This window comes from Myotis yumanensis, unplaced genomic scaffold (genome assembly GCF_028538775.1).
Source record: "Myotis yumanensis isolate MYYU_CA2020_CCGP unplaced genomic scaffold, mMyoYum1.0.hap1 SCAF_8, whole genome shotgun sequence".
Taxonomy (NCBI): Eukaryota; Metazoa; Chordata; class Mammalia; order Chiroptera; family Vespertilionidae; genus Myotis; species Myotis yumanensis.
Genome location: NW_027223759.1, coordinates 49,955,380 through 49,979,401, shown reverse-complemented (window position 1 = coordinate 49,979,401; position 24,022 = coordinate 49,955,380). Strand labels below are relative to the sequence as shown.

At 37.2% G+C, this 24,022-nt stretch overlaps 1 protein-coding gene across 2 annotated transcripts in view; it reads right to left on the bottom strand.

Moving 5' to 3' along the window:
* The window catches only part of GALNT3 (polypeptide N-acetylgalactosaminyltransferase 3), a 52,872-nt gene that overhangs the window by 16,233 nt on the left and 12,617 nt on the right, over window positions 1–24,022 (bottom strand). For both annotated transcript variants that reach the window (XM_070422832.1, XM_070422831.1), the window contains exons 2-4: window positions 13,870–14,493; window positions 9,659–9,831; window positions 1,109–1,258 (exon numbers count right to left, since the gene is read on the bottom strand). In XM_070422832.1, coding sequence (XP_070278933.1) covers window positions 1,109–1,258; window positions 9,659–9,831; window positions 13,870–14,384 — 838 coding nt within the window. In that variant the 5' untranslated portion in view covers window positions 14,385–14,493. The remainder of the gene's footprint in view (window positions 1–1,108; window positions 1,259–9,658; window positions 9,832–13,869; window positions 14,494–24,022) is intronic.

Here is a 24,022-nt window from a genome sequence, read left to right as displayed (position 1 = left end):
GTTGGCCAGCTGGAGAGGGACCACGGGAAGGCTCCAGGTTGTGTCCAGCCCTCTTGCCCAGTCCCAATCGGTCGGACCCTAGTAGCAAGTTAACCTACCAATTGGAGCATCTGCCCCTTGGTGGTCAGTGCGTGACATAGCAACTGGTTAAGCAGTCAATCAAACGGTCGACCAATTGGTCGGACACTTAGCATATTATACTTTTATTATATAGAATCATTCACACACACACACACACACACACACACACACACACACACAACACCAAAAGAAAAAAAACCGCCAAAAAAAAAAAAAAACCACACACACACATAAAATACAAAGAAAAAAAAACCCAGCAACAACTGATAATGTTCATGGAAGAGATACCAGAAATTGGAAGGGGAACCCGTAACTTGGTACAAGAAGGAGTGTGTGAATCCTTGGGGGAGGAAACGGGGGGGGGGGGGGGGGATTGAAATATACAACTTAAAAGTGTTAGTATAGGAACAAAGTTTATGATAGGGTTGACTACATGTAAACAAACAAACTTTCACTCATCTAAAATTATAGGAATCATCTGGCATCCGGCCGGTGTGGCTCAGTGATTGATGTTTTGATTGCCAGTCAAGGCACATGCCTGGGTTGCAGCCTTGATCCCCAGTAGGGGGCATGCAAGAGACAGCTGATCAGATCAATGATTTTCTCTCATTATTCATGTTGTTGTTGTTTTCTCTCTCTCTCCCTCTCCCTTCCTCTCTGAAATCAATAAAAATATTTTTTAATTATAGGAATCAAGAATAATAAGGATAAAAACACTTTCAAAAAATAGAACAAGCATCAGAAAAAGATCCCAAGCAGGGATGACTTGCTGGGGAAGCTGGCCACTGTAAAACATTAAAGTTGAGGAGCTTTAATTGCAAAGAAGGCAAGAAATTTGCATAAGTGAAAGGAAGTCCCTGTGTACTAAAGCTATAATCTTCTTGGGCTGTCAATGCTATAATCACCAGTTGAAAATGATGTTAAAGAAAATGCAATTAGGCATTTAAAGAAAAGGCTTCCTTACCTTTTAAATTAGGGGGTAGGGGAAGGAAAAATGTTACAACCATGTCTACACATATATACTTACAGTGAGCATCTAAAAATGTGAGCGTTTCAGCTGTTGCTACTGTTGCTCCTAGCAACCGTGCAGTGATCAGACCTTTTCTCTCTCTTTGTCTGACTATTTTTACTATAGGAAATTGTTTTATATATTCCTCTAGTTTATCATGTAAGTACTCTGTAAAAAAAATAAAACCAGGATTAACTCTTAAGTTTATTTTCATATATGACACATGAAAGCTAATGAAAAAACCACATTCATAATCGTAACAGTTACACACATTTCTCCATTAAGATAAAAATTATATCTTTAACTCTTCATTGAAAAAAACTACACATGCAAATCTGGACTATTGTAACATATAACATTATAACATATTAGAGGCCTGGTGCACGAAATTCATGCATGGGGGTGGGGGGTCCCTCAGCCTGGCCTGCACCCTCTGGCAGTCTGGGAGCCCTCACCAGTCATGAGCCTGGCTTCTGGCTGAGCGGAGCTCCCCCTGTGGGAGTGCACTGACCACCAGAGGGCAGCTCCTGCATTGAGTGTCTGCCAGTCATTCCACCATTTGGTCTATTTGCATATTAGCCTTTTATTATATAGGATTAGAGGCCTGGTGCACGAAATTCATGCACGGGGGGGGGGGGGGGGCGTCCCTCGGCCTGGCCTGAACCCTCTCACAGTCTGGGAGCCCTCACCAGTCCTGAGCCTGGCTTCTGGCTGAGCGGAGCTCCCCCTGTGGGAGTGCACTGACCATCAGAGGGCAGCTCCTGCATTGAGTGTCTGCCAATCATTCCACCATTTGGTCTATTTACATATTAGCCTTTTATTATATAGGATTCTATATATGCCATGTTAATACTTTGGGGCAAAATGAGAGACTTTAAATGGAGTGGACCCAGGAGTCAAGAAAATGCATTTGGAGATCTGAGAAAATTAACTAAGGAAGTAAAGAAACTAAATTTGGGCAACAAAATATTTGATGCTTTTAAAAATTATTATTTAATTTGGAAATGTGAAGAAAAATGCTAAGTATCAAAAGGATTCTCTGATACTTAGGCAGTGATCAAAATAATTTAAGACCAAAATGTTGAGCAAAAGTAAGAAAGTCCAGCCCAGCCGGTGTGGCTCAGTGGATTGAGTGTCCTCCCACACACGAAAAAGTTGCTGGTTCAATTCCTGGTCAGGGCATACACCTGGGTTGTGGGCTCAATTCCCAGTAGAGGGCTTGCAGGAGGCAGCCATTGATGTTTCTATCTTCTCTCCCTCTACCTTCCTCTCTTTTAAAAAAATCAATAAAAACATAGTTTTTTTTAAAGTAAGAAAGTTCAAGGCTATAGCAGTTTGGGAATATTTCTGCAGTCAGCAGAAAAATTTCAAAAGTTTTAGAGTCTCCTGACAGAATTTTTTCCGATTAAAATATGAAATAAGGGAACATGTGAATCAGGAATGAAGCTAAAAACAAGCAAAATTTTAGTAACAGATGTATCATTTGAGATATTAAGTATTTCAATTTGGATGAGAATGAGACATTATAAGCAAGATTTAAGACAGTAGGTAAAAGAAAACACATTAATCAGGTCAGTCAAGTATTCATATTTTTAAACAATTTCTTGTTGACTATACAATGCAGTCCTTCCAGTGGGCTTCTTGGGCCCATAGGATAGCCTCAAAAAGATTAGGGAAGCCTGGATGGCATGGCTCACTGGCTGAGCGTTGACCTATGAAACAGGAAGTTACGGTTCCATTCCAAATTGGGGCATATGCTCAGGTTTCGGGCTCTATTTCCTGTGTGGGGCATGCAGGAAACAGCTGATCAATGATTCTCTCTCATCATTGATGTTTCTATCTCTCTCTCTCTCCCTCTCCCTTCCTTTCTGAAGTCAATAAAAATAAAAAAATAAAAAGATTAGGGAATATTGAGAACATAAATAAATGTCCTATTGTAGATGTTTGCTTCTGCCAGATTTCAGTAGCAAATGTAGATGGTTTCATCTATGATTATATATGTTTTTTTCAGTGCTTCAGTGGTGAAGATAAGAGAGTTGCTTATTGAAAACTTAAACATTCATAAAAGAAGTGAGAGTCTAGGAACAATTTTAGTAGAAAAATAAATCTAAACATTGTTGTCTCAGAGTAATAGATTAACTTTTAAACACCTTCTAAGTTCCTCAGAATTAATTTTCTGAAAGACAAGCAAGATTGCAATTTTTCTTAAAAATATAATTACGGATATTTCTGCTTTAATCATAGACTTTTAAAATAGAAACATTTGAAAGGTATTAATGTGGATTTTTTAAAAACTGGAGTCATAGATTCCATAAAAAAAAAAGTCCTAACATTGTTTGAATTTTTAAAAAAATTATTTGCCCACACCTTCCAAACTTCCTGTAAATTCTTATCCACCCCCTAAATTTAGTCCCCATCTACATCCCACTTTTTGTGAGGTGAAGAGCACAAAGCTATGAGATCAGACCTCCTGGGTTCAATTTATAGCACCATTACTCTTGGAAAGCAGCTATGCTCACCACTATACCACCAACGCCGGCTGCACCATTACTTTTAACTGTGTGACTGCGGGCAAGTTATTTCACCTTTTCGTAACTTAGTTTCTTTATCTCTAAGATGGGGATGATAGGATTTACCCTCACAAAAGACTGTTGGAAGGATAAAATGTGAGGTTACTGTACAACTAAAGCATTTAAGAGAGGGCCTGGAACAGGGCCTATATTCTGTAAATGTTGATTATCTTTTGTTTTGCTATCATTGATATTTAACTAAAGGGTGTCCCAAAATTCACACAAGATTTGAATTTTACGCCATTTGTGCCGTAAAGTGTTGCCAACGAAAAAAAAGATATCGTGACAACTAACAGTTCAGGGTTATTAAAAATGGAGTGCTACACGAAAGAACATGTTTTTATAGTTGAGCAATATTTTAAAAATAATGAAGGTTTGGCAGCTACAGTTCGCAATTTTCGTGCAAAATATGGTTGGAATAGGGATTTAACTTTATCAACTGTGAAGAGATTAATTAAAAAATTTAGGGAGACTGGCTCAATTAGTGATCTTAAACACTCTGGCCATCCTTCAACAAGTCGTTCAACACAAAACATCGAAGCAGTTCGTGAGAGTGTTGCTGAGAGTCCAGGGACACCAATTCAGCACCGTGGTCAAGAATTGGACATTTCGAGAAGCTCTCTACAGCGTATTCTCATGAAAGGTTTGCATCTTCATACTTACAAAGTTCAATTGGCTCAAGAACTGAAGCCTACTGACCACGCAGAGCGAACAGAGTTCATTGAATGGATTATGGAACAACAACAAGTGGATGCTGATTTTTCAAACAAAATCATCTTCAGCAATGAGGCTCATTTTCATCTTGATGGCTTAGTTAATCGACAAAATTGTTGCATTTAGGGTTCAGAAAATCCACGAGTGATTGTTGAGAAACAAATGCATCCACAACATGTCACTGCTTGGTGCAGATTTTGGGCTGGAGGCATCATCGGACAATTCTTCTTCGAAAATGTGGCTGCTCAGGCAATAACAGTTAATGGTGCTCGCTATCACGACATGATAAAATTTCAACAAGAGTGCGTATGTGCCAGCAAAGCCGCGGAGGCCATTTACCCGATATGCTATTCCATACATAACCCTATACTGTATACTTTATGAATCAGTAAAAAATTTAAAATTTTTAATTATAAACCTGTGTTTTCTATCAAAATTACTTCTTGCGTGAATTTTGGAACACCCTTTACATCTGTTATTTGATTATCGCATACTTCTGCTGCTTTTCCCTAAGCCAGTTGAAATCAGGGACTGTGGTTTCTACTTCACAAGCTACTTACAGCAAGTAGAGACACATTTTTCCACAGTGGGTATTTAGTAGACAGCTCTTTGACTCAATAAGACGAATTATATTAGTATGCAAAGATAGCCTTTGCCAAGAAAACCAAAATCTATTCTTAATTGCTATAGAGAATTATAAAAATATTCACACCCTTTTGATCAAGCAATTCTAACTTATCTGAAGATATAATTCAAAAGAAGAAAAACAGAAGTGCAAGGATATTTATCGCAGTGTAATATAGAATAACAATGAGGTGAATAATGGTGAATGGTTACATAAAATGCATCTAGTCCATAACTGTCATTAAAAATAAAATTTTGAAGGCAAAATAAATGAGCTAATAATGTCCTGTGACATGTCTGATTTCAAAACTGGATTTATGACATGGGTATAATTAGATAAACGTTCTATATTAGATAATGATTAAAAGAGGAAAAGATTAAAATAATTGAAACAGGAAGATTATGAATAGATGTCACTTTTCATTTTTATTTCCTATACTTCTATTAATGTTCTTTGTGCAATTAAATAATAAAGTTTCCTTCAACTGAAGACTTTTGAGAAGTAGCCTTACTGTTCCCCTATTGCTTCACTACTTGAAAAATCAAGCAAAATAAAAATTATCTGTGAATCAAGTTCAAGAAACCAAAGAGGGAAAGATTTCTAAGATAAGTGGTTGTTGTTTTTTAAAGCTAAAACATATGAAGTATGCAGAAGTTAATCAGATGTCACTTTAAACCCTATGGGCTGCAGTCCAAACCGTAAGGATAAGAAGAATTCAGAACAGATCAAGCAGTAAATAAATTAGTTGATTACAATTGAGTGGTAAAGTAGCCTGGGTAAGAGGATTAAAGATTCAAATCAGAGATCTGCATAAAGTGCTTAACTGTATGTAGGGAACTTGAATTATAAAACTTTACGAATTTGGCCCAACCGGTATGTCTCAGTGGTGGAGCATCAACCTATGAACCAGGAGGTCATTGTTCAATTCCCAGTCAGAACACCTGCCTGGGGTTGTGGGCTAGATCACCAGTAGGGAATATGTAGGAGGCAGCTGTTTGATATTTCAATCTCTCCCTTCTCCTTTTCCTTTCCTCTCTCTCTAAAAATCATTAAGAACATATTTTATAAAAACTTTGCCATCTGGTACATATGTCTCACATCCAAGCAAAAAATCCCTAGGTGATAAGCAACCTGATTCTACATAGATGTTAATGTAACTTGAGAACATAACTTCAATTCACTGAGATTTTGTTTTGAATTCACAGGAATGTTTAGAACAGTGGTTCCTAACATGGGGCACACACTCCACAGGGGGGCAACTTGATTTTTAAGGGAGGCAATTCTAGAATGAGTTATTAACAGTGAATCTCTTGCATTTCTTATGGTTCTAGGGGCCTCATCTACAGTATATAAATATATATTGTGATATATTTATGCATTTCCGTTTTCTATTATGTTTTGAAACTTTATTTGCTATTTTTTCATATACTTCATGTTACCTTTTTAACAATTTCTTAGTGATTTCTTCCTTAGTACTTCAACTGTCCTTTTGCTCTTTTATTTTTCTCTTTCATGGATGCCATGTTCTTTGGAAGCTTGTTTAGACCAAGTTAATGGCATTTAAGGTTTCCTCCACCGGAATAGGAGTTCATTTTTTGAATACTCTATAATAATAATTAACCGAACGTCCTTCTGGACATCCTTCCAGATGAAGCTGTGGTGGCAGGGGCCGAGGCAGAGGCGGCCACCACAGCCAAGCCCCTTGCACGAATTTTGTGCATCAGGCCTCTAGTAAGAATTATATGTGGGGGAGGGGGGTATCAGGATTATATAGATGCTTAGGTGGGGCATGGCAGAAAAAAGGTTGGAACCACTGGTTTAGAATTATATGTAGAAATTATTAAATAAGTAATTGTATATTAGAAATAAATAGGTTAATAATTTATGTTTTATTCACTTACTAGAGGACCGGTGCACAAAAATTTGTGCACTCGGGGGCAGAGGGTGGGGGTCCCTCAGCCCGGCCTGTGCCCTCTCACAGTCTGGGACCCCTCAGGGGATGACCACCTGCTGGCTTAGGCCTGCTCCCTGGGGGATTGGGCCTAAGATGGCAATCAGACATCCCTCTGGCAGCCTGGCAGCCCTCGGGGGATGTCCACTTGCCAGCAGGGAGCAGGCCTAAGCTGCAGTCGGACATCCTTAGCGCTGCTGAGGAGGCAGGAGAGGCTCCCACCACCACCACTGTGCTGGCAGCCATCAGCCTGGCTTGTGGCTGAGCAGAGCTCCTCCCATGTGAGAGCGCCCTGACCACCAGAGGGCAGCTCCTGCATTAAGCATCTGCCCCCTGGTGGTCAGTGTGTGTCATAGTGACCAGTCATTCCCAGTCCTTCTGCTGTTAGGGTCAGTTTGCATATTACCCTGTTACTCTATAGGATAGAGGCCTGGGGCACGGGTGGGGGCCGGCTGGTTTGCCCTGAAGGGTGTCCCGGATCAGGGTGAGGGTCCCCACTGGGGTGCCTAGCCAGCCTGGATGATGGGCTGATGGCTGTTTGCAGCTGGTCACACCCCCTTCAGGGTGGGGGTCCCCACTGGGGTGCCTGGCCAGTCTGGGTGAGGGGCTGAGGGCCATTTTCAGGCTGGCGGGTGACTGAAGCTCCCAACCTCTCCTTTTTTTCTTTTTCTTTTTTATTCTGGGATTTATTTACCTTCTATGGCTGTTACTGAAGCTGAGAGCCAGCTCCAGCTCTGAGACCTCAGCTGCTGAAAGCAGGTATCTGGGCTTTGTTTAGCTTATATAATTGAAACACTGTTGCAACTCCAGCTCTGAGGCCCGGCTAGCTGAAAGCAGGTTTCTGGGGATTGTTTAGCTTCTATAATTGCAGCATAGTTGCTTAGAGTGCAGCTCAGAGCTGGGCGGCGGCAGGCGGAGAACCTTGGCTTCCTCCATCACTGGAGCAAGCAAGCCTCCTGTTCGCTTCAGCTGCCTGGCTGTCGGCCGCCATCTTGGTTGGCAGTTAATTTGCACATCGCCCTGATTAGCCAATGGGAAGCATGTCAGAGGTATGGTTAATTACCATGTTTGTCTATTATTAGATAGGATTACCATTTCTGAAGTCTTGGTACAGCTTATAATTGATAACATGTCACTTAATCTGTAGTATCTTTCTTTTTTCTTCTCATGGCACATAAAGGAATGGTTTATCTTACCACAGATATTGCTTTGGATTTGATGAAAGAATACCAACCCCATTTTACAGATGAGTAAACAGCTAATTAGTGTTGGAGCTGGAAGTTGTCCTTAAAGAATCTGGCTCCAAACTATGATTCATTCAGGAATAAATGTCATAATCATTGAAACAATCTATATCTGTTTGGTATTTAAAATGCTTGTAATGTTTGAAAATTTAGCAAATTAGAGTATTTGTCAAATTAGCCTTGCAATTCCAATTTAAAATGTGTAATTTAGTAAGTGCCTCTTGACTTTAATTTTAAGTAGCTATGCTAAGATCTGGAAACAGCCTAAGTGCCCATCAGTAGATGATTGGATTAGAAAACTGTGGTACATCTACACGATGGAATACTATGCTGCTGTTAAAAAGAAGGAACTCTTACCATTTGCAACAGCATGGATGGAACTGGAGAGTATTATGCTAAGTGAAACAAGCCAGTCAATGAAGGAAAAATACCACATGATCTCATTCTTTCATGGATAATTAAGACCATTACAAACTTTTGAACAATAATAAATACAGTGGCAGAGCTGCCTCAAACCGATTGTCGGTCTTCAGTGGTAAGGCCAGGGAGGGTTGGGGGACAGGAGGGAGGGGAGTAAGAGATCAACTGAAGGACTTGTATGCATCCATATAACCATAACTAATGGACATAAGACACTGGGGGGTAAGGGAGGGCAGGAGCTTGTCAAGGGTGGGGGGGAAAAAAGGACACATATGTAATACCCTTTGTAATGCTTTAAGCAATTAAAAAAAAAAAATTTTAAGTAGCTATGTATTAAAGAATGTGGCTAACTTTGCAAACAATATTAAAAATTTAAGAGCCAAACTAAAACAGGATGTGATAACTCAGTAATTTTTAACTACTTATTTATATTAATTACATTTATTTATATTAACTCATCTAATTTTCAAAACAACCCTAAGAATTATATACTATTTATGTACTTCCTCATTTATACACTGCACAATTGAATACTTCTTATAATCAATAGCATCTTAGTTTAATTGGCTATGAGAGCTTCTTAAACTAGTGGTATATAAACTAATTACATATCATACAATAAACTTGATGAGATATGGCCTTTTTTCCACGTTACAGATAATGAAACTAATGCATTGGGGGTAAGGGGAAAGAGGGTTACATAACTTGCCCAAGTCACATAGCTGGTTAGGACCAGAGTTGGGATTCACACCAAGGAAGTCTGACTCCAGGCTCAAGTCTGTGCTCTTAATGACTATTCCTTATAATAAGTGTTACATTTCAGACTACAAAGTTATGAACAATGGTGTTTTATACATTTCTGAACTGCAAAATATTAGAATATCAACACCCTTGGATTCTACTTTCATCCACCATATATAGCATCCAAACTATTATATTCAAGTTCTGAAATGGCATCTGAGAGTACAATATAACTCAATAGACATTGGACAACACCATATGGATTTACTTGGGAAACAACCTAATTTGCATATGCTTTCTTACCAGCTACACTAGCATCATCCACCAAAATGATTTCCTTCAGCAGTATGGCAGGCGTAGAATAGAGCACACTGTGGACAGTTCTAAGCAGCGTGGACCATGCTTCATTATGAAAAACTATTATGACACTGGTGGTAGGCAGGGGAGGACAGCGCTTAAATTTTTGTTCAATACATCTAGAAAAGGTCAAAGTAGAAGAACAATTATGAATTTTATTACTTTATATCATAGCTATGCCATTACCAAAATTATTATTTAACCTTTATCACTATAGAAATGGTAGTGAATAGTTTTCTGTGACTTTTTACTATGTAAGATAATCTTAATGCTGTGTAAACATAAGCAGAGCAAAACAAAATGCTTTACAAGACCTAGATCATGGCCACTGATATGTATTGCATGTCAAAGATGAGAACATGCTATTGTAAACTCTTTCAACAGTATAATTTTACATAAAAATAACATTTTCAATAAGGAAAATAACCGACAAGTGAGACCACCTACAAAAATGACAAATACTTGTAATTGGTCAAATAAAAATCAAGTTTTTCTCCTTCCTTGTGGAAATCATACATTTTTCTTATTTGTAATTTTTAAAACTGCAATTTAATTAAATATTCATATATGTACAGATTATCTTAAATTAGATACTTTCCTAAGTATGTAATATTTTCCAAGTTTATTTAATCAATTTACTTAATCTATATTTGAACCAATAGGGGGAAAATAGCGTACTATAAAGCTATGCATGATTTTCATTATTCAGCAAAGATTTTGCTCCAATAATCCAATCTATTGTTTAATGAAATGAGACAAGGCACTTTAAATATTTTTTAAAAATACATTTATAAATTTAAAGTAAAAGTCCTAAATCCATGTTATTAGTCCTGTGCTCTGTTACCACATCAATAGGCACAAGGAGAGCAACACTAGTAATTTTTGACAGGTTAATGGCACTGTGCTACCCATTAGCTATAAACAATAGTTATAAATTGATTCATTTTTATAGCAATGTCTTCCTCTGTGAAAGTTGTCTTCATATGAAGCATCGGGGTGTGGGAGGACCTGTACAGCCTCCAGTCCCCTGGCCTATTGCATTGAGGTGAAGATCAAATGAAACAACATACAGGAGAGGGCTTCAAAACATTGTAAAATCAAACATAGTGAACCTGGCACATATGGAAAAGATAAATAAATAAGTTTATCTTTAAGTTCACTTAAAACCCATAAGTGGTTGTATAATTTCAGACAACAGAGTACAAAAATCTCCCACACGGTCAAAAGGCACTGTAAGTACAGTGTGTGAACAAGTGCTGGTCAAACACAAAGGAAGTAAATCATTCATCATGGAGATAAGGGCCCAGAGCACTTTAGTCCCTCTGCCAGGGCCAGTGGGGAAACCAGAGCCTCCGGTATGGTACGGGAGGCCTGGGACTGCCACCCTGGGAAAAGATATCCTACAAACTCTCATTAACCACTTTTACATCCAGACCTCAATATGTATGTGTCTTAGATTCTTTTCTAAGAGGAGGTCTTTAGGGTGGAATATTTGTAGTGATAAAAAAAAAAAAAATTAGACTGGGAATAAAGTATTGAGAGGGTATCAACACCACCGGATAGAAAAAATAGAGGAATTGACTGAGTGAAAAATGATTTTACTCTCTAGTGCATTTGTTATTTCAAAGTGTAATATACATATATCGTCAGAGCAAATAATCACATTCATCCTCATTGGTAGATGTAAGCAAGTTATTTATTCTAAATTGAATTTTTGATAAACTACCAATTAAAAATAATGTCCAAACATAAACTACCTCTTCCTATATAGTACTCTTAATTACACAGAAACAAATAACTAAATATAAGCTTGTATCTTCAAACATAAAGGTTTATAAGCTAATAAACTATAAGTAAAAATTATGAAAAACTCCATATTTTCTTTTTTTTAACAAAAAAAGAAACCTTATGATTTCCTGTATTATAAGCATTTGGGGGAGAGATTTTCAAGATTTTAAAAAATGTTTCCCTACATTTATTTGCCATGTGACTAAGTAATGTAATATTAATCAAGAATTACAAAAAGGTCTTGAAGATTTAAAGTATAAATCTTTACAAAAACTCACACTAATAAAATGTTATCATTTTAATCTTACAATGCTTTCCCTTGGTTTAATCGAGGCTTTATTTGCTTAACTGATAACCACTAATATCAAATAAAAGTGTCATGTCATATCATTAATGCAAGCGGTAATGAAATTACCTCATTTATTTGGAAACAATTAGCATGTTAAACTGATGCTTTAAAAACTGTTTCACATGTCATTTAAAGTAGTGAAATTAAAATAACTTGCCAAAGTGACTGCATATTTCTAGTCAAGCCATTTGAAAGATTTGGCAAATAGGAAAGTGCTCAAATCAGTCACATCTGGTTTTGGGAGAAACTAGACCTATATTTCTAATGAGCAAAGAAAAGATTAGGAATTCTTCAGAAAATGTGTTCCTTGTAGATATAGGTTAAATTTAAAGTAGCAAAGTATTAAGTCTTCACCAACTCTTCACAGTCACAGGTACCCATTCCTATCCAAACAAAAAAAGGTTCTTTACGTGCTTAGTTATTTCCCACTTACTTAATGATGAACATTATTGAATATTACTGTAGTTTTTAAATGTTATATTGGGGGGAAAAGTTTATCTTGAGCTGGCATTGATTATCATATTAAAGAATAAAAAGTATGTTTCTTCATTTGTGATGTGAATTGATTTTCAGTCAAGACATTTCTCCAGATCAGTGAAGTGCAATACTACGTTTTAACTTAGCAAAACTGTGCCTTGTTATAACAGCTAAAATATTTGTTAGACATTCATTTATTTCTTTACACATTTATTTAATATTGATGAGCAACCCAACTTTGAATCACACAGATTACAATACAGTGACAGTCCTGGATGGTGTGGCTTAGTTGGTTGGGCATCATCCCATGCACCAAAAGATGACTGGTTTGATTCCCAGTCAAGGCACATACCCAGGCTGTGGGTTTGATCCCCAGTGAGGTAAGTTCAGGAGGCAATTGATTGATGTTTCTCTCACGCATCTCTCTCTCTCTCTCTTTCTGTCATAAAAACATATCCTTGGGTGAGGATTTTTAAAATTAAAATAAAAATAATACAGCAACAGAAATTTAATCTACACAACTTCAACATTAAGGAACTCATAGTTGGAGCAGGTATTTATGATCAGATCATAAATCTAGAAAAATATGAATGAAGCAATAGACCTAAGTCCTTTTCTTTAGGTTCACTTCCAAATATATTTTTATTATAACCAGAAAGCAAAATATGCTTGCTTACAGTTTTCTGTCTTACAATTTTAACAAATCTATAGATGGTTTGAAAGCACTAGAAATTCATTTTAGCTATTTCAGTTCGAACAGAGCATTTGACCACTACCTCAAAGATAACAAAATGGTTCATTAACTAAGGACAAACAGTATAAAGGAAGCTGGAGGAAAACTTAATCAAAATACTATATACTTGAAACAAGCATGTAAGTAAAGTGACAATAAAAAGAAATCTTGACTTCTCAGAAGCTAAAGGGAAACAGATCTATAATACCGGGACTTATTCAACAAAACTCTAGAGAAAGAATCATAGTTGAATTACTAATCATAACAATATTGTCCCTTAAAAGACAGGTCATAAAACACAGGGCATTCTTAAATATAATGAAATATAATTATAGCACAGAGAGTAACCACAAAGTCTGTGACTTGATTCACAAAATATTGCTATCTAACAGCTCCAAAGTCTTGGCATACTTTTTAATCATTTCTATTCTACAGTAATACACAGAGGAATGGAGACAACTCCCATATTTTCCATAAAAACTGTCCTGTATTTCTTTCTTAACAGATGAGGAAACTAAAGTGTTTCAAATAAAGAATTTATTTGTGATTCTATAGATGTCAGATCTAGAATTCAATATTCTAATTTCTAAGACAATAACTTTTCACATCTCCAATGCCGCACCAGAAATAGATACGACTATCTGGCCTCAATAAGAAAAATAAAAAGTAATTAAAACTGATTAAATAAATGATAATTGGTGATTTCTTTTCCCCTTAGAGTGGCTAAAGAACAAGCAACTTCCTTAGCTAACAGCCTTCCCCTGCAAGCCCTGATGATAAACAGAAGACAATGAATATTCTTCAACATACTCAGGAGGTCGAGTGTCTGGTCCAAGGTCTCGGTGTAAAGAAATCCTGTCACTTGCAAAAGCATTAAAACAGTGTTGTGCTTCTCCCCGTTCTTTTTCCTTCTGCTCTTCAACACTTAGGCTGATTATCTTGAATGCTCTACCAGAAGCACCAGGTGCATTAGAATCCTGAGGTGGGCGGTCAAGAACCGGTTTCAGTTCTGCTGCTGTGTAATATCCTTGCAAACAAGGTCTCTCACCAGCATCAATGCTTTGCCTAACAGGTGCTCCTATTTGCATTTTTGGCATTGCATCTTTAATATTGTGTACAGCTTCTAGCATTAAATCAAGCATCTTGTGGTTCTTTTTCATGTTCCTTTCCATCCTTGATTCCTCTTTGGATTGTTGAACACTTACTTCTCTTTGCATTAAAATCAAAAATATTATAAAGAAAAAAATTACTGCACCAAACTTCCAGAACTTTTTATGAAAATGTCTTTTAAGATGTAATTTCACTAGTCGCTTTAGTTGAGTCATTCTGACATTAAAAGCTTGTCACTTGACAAATAACAGTTATAGTTTCCGCTTTTAATTATATTTTTTATCATGGATTTGCTGGCAAGCAGGTTTCATTAAATGGTAATACCTATAAACAGAAATGATAAATGACATTAGTTACTATTCATTCCTATCAGCATGGTTCAATTCACTCATTCAACCAACAACTCAACAAGAGCTACAAACAATATACTCCTATCCTATATAACAAAAAGGTAATATGCAAATTGCTGAATAGCAGAACGACCGGTTGCTATGATGCACACTGACCACCAGGGGGGCAAATTATACTTTTGGAAGAACACAAATATAATTAACCACAATCTATTTGGACTACAAAATATATTAGAACCCTAGCTGGTTTAGCTCAGTGGATAGTGCATCAGCCTGCAGACTGAAGGGTCCCGGGTTCGATTCCAGTCAGGGGCACATACCCAGGTTGTGGGCTTGGTCCCCAGTAGGGGGCATGCAGGAGGCAGCCAATCAATGATTCTCTCCCATCATTGATATTTCTTTCTCCCTCTCCCTTCCTCTCTGAAATCAATCCTATATAATAAAAGGCTAATATGCAAATTGACCAAATGGTGGAACAACCGGTCGCTATGACATGCACTGACCACCAGGAGGCAGATGCTCAATGCAGGAGCTTCCCCCTGGTGGTCAGTGCATTCCCACAGGGGGAGTGCTGCTCAGCCAGAAGCCGGGCTTGCCAGAGGGCTAACAGCTGGCAAGCACAGCAGAGGTGCTGGGAGCCTCTCCTGCCTCTGCGGTAGTGCTACGGACCCCTCGGGGGATGTCCGACTGCCAGCTTAGGCCTGCTCCCCTAAGCTGGCAGTTGGACATCCCTCGAGAGGCCCCAGACTGTGAGAGGGTGCAGGCTGGGCTGAGAGACCCCTCCTCCCCCAGTGCACGAATGTTGTGCACCAGGCCTCTAGTAAAAATATATTAACAAAAAATAATAAATAAAATACTAGAGATTTTTCTCCAGTAAAAAATACATTGTTAACTCTGGCAAATAGCTATTATATAATATGCATAAAATTACTTTTACAAATATATTTGGAGTCTAAAATAAAAGATATCTTAACTTAATAATCAAGGGGTCAAAGGATTTCATTAAACTGATTATAAAGAAAGGGAGAATCCATAAGAAAGCAAAGGTATACTGACAGGTACTATCAGCCATTCATTCAAAAGATTGCTTTTTATTAAAAAAAAAAAAAAAAAAAAAAAGATTGCTTTTTATTTTATGAAGTTTGCCCATAACCTATGAACCTTTACTCCAACTAAACCAATTAATATTAAAAAGCAGCATCACCAACAAGTAAACACATTCTCGCAGATTTGCTGACCTGACAGTATTTGAATTCTGACAAAACCAGTTAAGACTAGAACATTAAGAGCATCGGTTGTTATAAAATAGCCATTTTCAAATACAAAAGTACATCACACAAAATACAAAATCTAGTAGCAAAAAAAAAAAAATGCATTAAGCTTTACTTGTGGTATCTCTAAAGAGGCAACAGAGATCATCAAATTATAAAAGCAGCATTTGGCCTGATAAAATACTGCTTGCTCTTGACCCTAAAAACAGAGCAACATGTTTACTAAAACCTAATATAGGCCACCGGGAGCAAAAGAAAGGAGGGGGAGAAAAAGGGCATCCATGACAGGCTGAATCACAGTGAGGGTTTTCTTCATGGTGCTTTAAAAAAAAAAAGTAATGTAAAAGGGTTTTAGTACACAATTACATACCATGTACCATTATAATTATTCAAGTAATTTGTAGGGGTAAGACCTGTCCTCCATAAACATATTTTAAGGAAAATATCATTTATAGAAGTGAAAACTAACTTTGACATTTTATTCCCTTTATCTTTCAAAGTTATTATTAAATTTAAAATAAGAAAACTAAGTTCAAAGATGGAGTCTCTGGCCTTTAGCAAGGCATTTTAAACTGAATAAACAAAAATGCCAGAACTTGCATACTTAATTGTATATACTATTTCTAATTGGACTGCTCTAAATTATTTTTTTTAGTATGAAATGCATATTAGTTCCAGAAAATACCTCAACTAATGATGTATATGCCCATGAAAATGAGATGCCAATATTTCTGAGCTTTGGTTACTTTAAGAGCCTCAAGTAAAGATTAAATGCCCTCCTAAGCTTTATACATGGTTTGAAGACACAATATAAGGAGTTTGAGAGCCACACAATTGTTGTGTAATGTCTAATGTCAACTGTTTTGTTAAGCTGAGACTATAAAATTAAAGATACCTCTTACCTTTAAGGAGCAAAGGCATGGCATGTCAACAGGCAACAAGAAAGCAGCATGACATGTGCTATCACAGGAGACTGTGAAAGCAACATGAAGGGTAAGGAGAAATGTTGGAGGAAATTTCCCAGAGATGACACTGCTGAGCAGGATCTTGAAGATAAGCAAATTTTAGGCAGGTGGACAAGAGAGAGGAGAGAGGGGGAATGGCAGATACAAAGGCATGAAAAGCCATGGTCAATCCTGAGTACAGCAGAAAGGGAAAGCACAGGTTTGAAATGGTAGGTGAGGCTGGGAGGTCAGTTAAAGGCAAGTTAACAAAGATAATTTGGAATCTACCAATTTGTCCTGAATAGAATGAATAAAAAAGAACTGGATATTTTAAGGAAGGATTATAATCACATTTATGCTTTAGAACAATCAGTTTCTTAGTGCCAGTAAAATTGATAGATACAAAAAAAATTAAGAAATCAGGAAGCATGGAGAAGACTGATTCAAAAGAGTTCAGAAACCCTAGCCAGTGTGGCTCAGTTGGTTGAGCATCATCCCATGCACTGGAAGGTGGTCAGTTCAATTCCTGGTCAGGCCACATACTCATGGTTTTGGGTTCGATCCCCAGTCGGGGTGCATACAGAAGGTAACCGATCAATATTTATCTTTCTTTCTCTCTCTCCCCCTCTCCCTCCCTTCCTCTTTCTCTAAAATCAATAAAAACACATATATATATATTTTTAAAAAAATATGCCCAGTACTAGTAAGTGGTATTAAGTAGGACTTGGTGAGAGAGAGAGAGAAGAATGGGGGGTATGTGGGTCAAGTGATGACATTAACAAAGGAAGGATAGATTTGGGATGGGAATTAGGGATATAATTTCTTTAATTTTGGACATGACAAATTTGATATGCTGGTAGGACTTCCCAGTGAGTTCCCATAAGCAAAAAACATATATGGGACTGAAAATCAGGGAAAAGCTGTGCTAGAGATGAAAATTTGAGAGTCAGTGTCAGGGTACAGAAGAGTTCACCTATAGTATATATTTAAGGGGTGGGAGGGGAAAAAAGACCCAGGGAAATAAGAAAAACAAATGGAGAGTCAAGTGAAAATAGATTAGCAGATAAAGTGTCCGTGTCAGGTAAATTTAGATTTTTTACAATCTGCATCTTATCCTTGAGAGATGATAATTGTTTGACAGCTAGTTGGCCTTTAAAAATAAATTTTAGTAGACCTGGTCCAACAAGCTTTAGTGCAAACCCAGGAATGAACCTTGGAAGAGAATACAATAGACTAGCTGTAGTTATGCCCCCAAGATTCTAAGGCTTAGAATCCAGATGCTTTCAGACTAACAGGGCAACAACCTGACCTAAGAGTTTCCAGAAAGATAAAGATGAGAAAAATATTTGGGTTAAGCAAAATGTTATTTCATAGTTCCCAACCTATGAAATACAACCTAATCACCTTTCTCTAACCACAGCTTGACAATAGACATGGATATAAATCAACCTATGTTCACCCTCCTTTCTGTTTCTGAGAGAAGCACTAAAAATCCCCTTTTGGAGTGCTATTTAGTGATACCAGATTTCTTAAGTAGCCAAAGGTAGGCTAGATTTAAAAATCTGAAAGGGAATAAGATAGTCTCCTAAGAATGTTTTAACACAATAGAGAACCAAAGAGAGAACAGAGAAATCACAGAGAAGAGGGAGATGACAGAACTAGATTCTTCTACAGTAGTGATACTTTTCCTAAAACATTTTATGCCAGAAATCATATTTGTGGCTAGGGTGGGGAATTAGTAAAGAGAATGGAATTAATGAAGTAGTTGGAAGAGTTCTTTTTTTTAGGAATAGATTATAAACTAAAGGAGTTCTTCATCGATAGGACAATAATCCTATCACTGTGTGAATATGTTTATCTAAGGGAGTCACTCAAATAGTAGGTTTTAGTTTAGCATGTCTCTAATGCAGGAGTGAAGAAAAGCTCATGAAGAGTGGCTCTCGCTTACTCATGGTTGTTTTTCTATGTTGGTGACATAGTGAGCACCCAATAAATGTTTGTTGATTGGAGAAGAGAAGGAGGAGGACCAACATTTAATTTATTATTAGAAATAATTTTTAAAATAGTTAACTTTTGTTAAATGTTAAGTCCCTGATACTTTATCACTTACTAAATAAATCCTAATACAGTCTTTCAATGGTTCTGTAAATTTATGTTATTCCCATTTTACTGACAAACAATGACAGTCAAATAGATTAAGCAGTTTGGCCAAGGTAATTTTAAGTGGAAGAGTAGCATTTTTCCCAACCATGTTCAAACTCAGGTCTGATGTAAAATCCTGAACTTTTAACTGAAGTTATCTGGAAAAAAAAAAGGTCTTTAAAAGTCAAGAACTGATACCCTAGATGTCAGGAAATTAGGGAATAACCTAGGTTAAAAAAAAAAAAAAAAAAAAAAAAAAAAGGACAAATAGCCTCATATCACCTCAGGTAAGTTTTTCAGGGCAAATGAGTTTTGTGATTTTGTTTCTTTCTTTCTTTTCTTTCTTTTTTTTTTTTTTTCTATTTTAAGAGCATGTTTGGGGAAAGAAAGATTGAGAATGAGGTTGTAGACTTTTAGTTGCTCTACTAAAGTAGAACATGATGCTTTGTTCTTTTCAGATTATTTCTGAAAAGAATAGTCTTCTTATATCAATTGCTGATCACATAAAGATTTCAACATTGGTTCTCCAGGGATTTTATGTGACTTTTCTGTCCTTTTCTGCTAATGTGCAATATCCAGGCTTCCATTAATGAAAACTACACTCAACATTAAGCATCTCCATCAATGGTCCTCAGCTCTGAATAAACATTAGTGGAAAGATCTTTAAATAGACAGTACCTTAGGCCTTACTTCTAGAGAGTTTCACTTAATTATTCTAGAAGCAGGGCCTAGGCCCTGATTTTGTTATTTTAGACTATCCAGATAATTCCAAAGAGCAGCTAGGCTTAAAAATTACTGGTCTAATTTTGGGCATATCAAAACTAGCACCTGATACAGAAAGGAATGTATCCATCCAAAGATAACCTCATTATTAATTCCTAATACTTCAAAATCAGGTTTTTCAAAACAAATGCTTGATATAAACTGAGTAAAAGTTATTTTGACATGGGGAGAAAATTTAAAAACCAAAGCAAGAATGAGCCAAAGTTTCTGGAAGAGTTTCAGGAATTATGGCTGATATAATTGAAGCATTGAAGTTTTATTGCAAATTACGAGGCTGTAAAATCATTTTTTAATATTTTGTTCCAATCACAAAGATAGAAAACCTGAGGCTTTGAACAATAAAACAAATAATCCAAAAAACACACAATAAAATCATAAGTAAAACAAAACCAGGACTCTTAATTCCTATTCCTGGGAATAATGCCATGTTCCTAAACCATGCTTCTTGACATATTTGAAGACCTATGTTTAAATAGCCATTAAAACAAAACAAATCTCACCTAGAATCAATTTTCAATTGGACTCAGAAGTTTGAGGCTTGAAAATAAAATCAGCACAACAAACTCAAATATAATGTTATATTTACATATTAGAAATGATTAGCATATGAAGGGTTTGTCATCCTTGTATTCTAAACCCTTTATATATACCAATCCAAAGTGTTCATTTTATAATTGCTAATTATAAAATATCTAACTCACAGAAAGAGAGAAAGGAATATCATGAAATAGTTTTTTAAACCTAGAAAAAATTAAATTTTCTAAATTAGAAATCCATATAAAATTCTAAAATATTGAAAAAAAATTGACTTAGGTGGTGGGCACAAAATGCAATATACAGATCTTGAAACACAGAAACCCACACCTAAAACCTATATGATCATATTAAACAATGTCACCCCAATAAATTTAATAAAAAAAACTCAGAGACCTTCTGGTCTCTCTCTCTATATATATATATATATGTATATATATATATATATATTAATCTACATATCCTACTATACATGTAGGCCTTACCAAAAGGCATTAAAAATAAATAAAAATATCCACAAAATGATACTCTGAAAGGCTAAAACAATATGCATGACTCTATGTCTATGAGACTGGGTTAAAAATCAATGGATTATTCTTAGGGGTAAAATATGCTTTCATCTTGCCCTGGCCAATGTGGCTGGTTGAGCATTGTCCTGTCCATAGAAAGGTTGCTGTTTCCATTCCCAGTCAGGGCACATGTCCGGTTTGGGCTCAGTCCTCAGTAGGGGGCATGCAGGAGACAGCCATGTTGATGTTTCTCTCTCATTCCCTCTTCCTTCCTCTCTTTTTAAAATAATAAAAACATATTTTTAAAAAGAAAGAAAAAATATGCTTTCATCTCAACAGACAAAAACTGAAATCTCACAAATTAAAATAATCTAACTACAAAGCTGTGGCTTCCAGTTAGCTAGACTATAGCTTCTCAAACTTTAATGTGACAATGAAGCACCTGGGGATGCTGTTCAAATACTAACAGGTGGGGAAATATCAAAATAAGATCCATCTTCATAGCTGTGGTTGTCCCTCCAGGTGGAAAAGCACACATTGCAAGAATGTTGGTTTAAAATTCCAACTGAAGCAATCTTCTAATGCAGTGAAAAGCAGAACACTTCATAACTGCATGTGAAGGTACCATTTAATAAAATAAGAGGACAGTGATTCTTTCCATTTCTTGTTTCTGTATTTGTGATAATAAAACTTCACAGCTCCAGGGACTTAAGGTCTGGTTCCAATTGATTTTAATGGGCACAATGCCTAATTGGTGTATGAAACTTGCTTGATACCGAGTTAAAGCATGCTGTAAAAAGTTAAAGGTAACCACACCAAGCAAGAAATTACAAAATTACATCCCCAAATCCTAGCATAGCTGGTAAATTTTTAAAAGCACACTACTGTGAATTAATACTCATTAAATCTTTGCCACAAATTATCATCTGGATTCACTAACTTAATAAGGAATATCATGCAACAGTTTTTTAAACCTAGAAAAAAATTAAATTTGAAAAGTAAACAAAAAAACAAGAACTGGCCCTGATAATAAACCCTTAAATGCTTGGGCAGAAATGTTATCTGCTGGTGAAATGTTAGGGAATGGAGAAGTGGCAGGAAGTGATTTCTGCTTATATTTTTTGGTGGAGTCAAATTTCATGGTGATTTGCTACTGCAGTTGGTTAGTTTTGATTATGTATAAGTCCATGTTCATTCACATTCTTGCCAGCAATTCTTCTGAGCATGAAGTGATTTATGGATGTATGACAAGGGACAAACAATGATGCAAAGCAAACTGTGTTGAGATAACCACATGCAGACATACCTCAAAGATCCCCTGCTAAAGACAAAGCAGAGTTGCTCCAGATGGCTGGAAAATGCCACCAGCAGACACCTAAGGCACATACTTGTCAGAAAATAGGATGATTTTTTGAACAAAGTTTTCTTTAGATTATGAGACAAAAAGCCTACTGACAGAGTTTAACCTCCAGCAATTATGAGGCACAGGTTTTATTAAACAGAAGGACATGGTAAGACATCCACTGCTACACCTGGTCAGATAAACATCTTTGAAGGTGAAAGGTTGAAGACAGATCTTGATTTGTGGACCAGTCAATTCTACAGTTTGGTGCCAGAAAGGAATTATGGAGTTACACTACCCATGGAGGGTGGGGCGAGGGGTTAGAAGGGGAGCTCACATACTCTCTCCTGCTACCTCTGTACCTGCGAATGAATTTCACATAACATAGGAGAGATATATATTGATTACTTATGACGTATTAGAGAGTAGAGGAATTTTGAGGTGTGATTGGCGTGGTTCCACAGACTATTCACTTAATTAATATTTCCCCCAGGCAGAAGCACTGCATTTTAAAAAGATTTGTCCATCTAACTAGTTATATTGCCAGCATAGTTGATGGCTTTTAGATTAGTAAGGACACAGAAATTGCATAGTGATTTGAGCAAGGAAAGTTTAATCTATTATTAGTTATGGGTTAGGGGAATGGAACTGGCTAGTGAGAGTTAAAGAAATTCTAAAGAATACAGAACTGGATATAAGGGCCCACCACTACCCCTAAGGCTGAGATGAGGGCCAAGGACGAGCTTTCCCCTCTCCAGGGCTGAGATCTAGAGGTCTCTACAGAGAAGGCATGGTGTTGGTTCCCTGATAGTGGAAAAGTCACTGAGGTGCCTCACTTGGTGAGACTTGTCAGAAACCTGCCTCCTGGAGTCTTGGAAGGAGTCCTTCACAGGGAGTTGTCAAATCCTAGGACTGGCTAAGTGGTGCTGAGGAAAACTGCTAGCTACTGGTGGAACCTGGAGTTAAGAAGCTGTCCTCTGCAGGAGTCTAATGCACTTGCATATGCATCTTGGGCCAACATAGCTCCAGGCTGGCACCTGGGATAAAAGCTGAGCAGCCAGCTCCCTAGACACCCAGTCTTGTGGGGTCCCCAGTGTGCACATGTGTGGGGTTAAAGAAAGAGTATGAGGGCCCTACTGAGAGGATAGAGCATCAGCCTTCAGACTGAACAGTCCTGAATTTGATTCCAGTCAAGGGCACATGCCTTGGTTGTGGGCTCAGTCCCCAGTAGGGGGTGTGCAGGAGGCAGCCATCAATGATTCTCTCTCATCATGGATGTTTCTCTCTCTCTCTCTCCTTCTCCCTTCCTCTTTGAAATCAATAACAAAATATATTTTTTGAAAAGAGTGTGGGGGACAGTGACCTGGGCTAGAGAATAGGTCCATGATGTCTGTGGCCCCAGGATATAACATCACTGCTGCCCAAGTCAAGCTCTGGAGAAAGTGAGGGGGCAGGCAGATGTCTACTTTAGAGAATGCAATTACTTAGACTGGAGAACACTGGTGGGGAGAGGGAGGGACTGAGTAGTAGAGAAGAAGATAGGCCAGCAAGAGCCTCACCGGTGAGCCACTCTGAAACCAAGAAGAAAAGCCCCTTCCCACCATTGTGGCAGCCAGCAAAAGAGCAATATTCACAGGGCCCAGCTCCATTATTACAAAGTGGCAAATAGAATGAATTTGGAGTTGAGAAACAATAAACTGAACAGCATTGTTCACCCTTGTGACTACTCAGCCTCCATATGCACACTTTCCCAAATACTTGAATTCCTGTACAATAACAAAACAGTTCCACATCCCACCTAACAAGACGAAGCGTCCTTCTTACAGTGAAGAGGATACCTCAAAATGAAAAGACGCAGAGTGCCAACAGCCATTATAGCCATTGCTGTGACTATATGTGAATTACTTCTCAAATTCTATGTCAGTCACACTTCATATTCTGTTACCTAAATACTAAGTTGTAAATTTAATCTCTAACA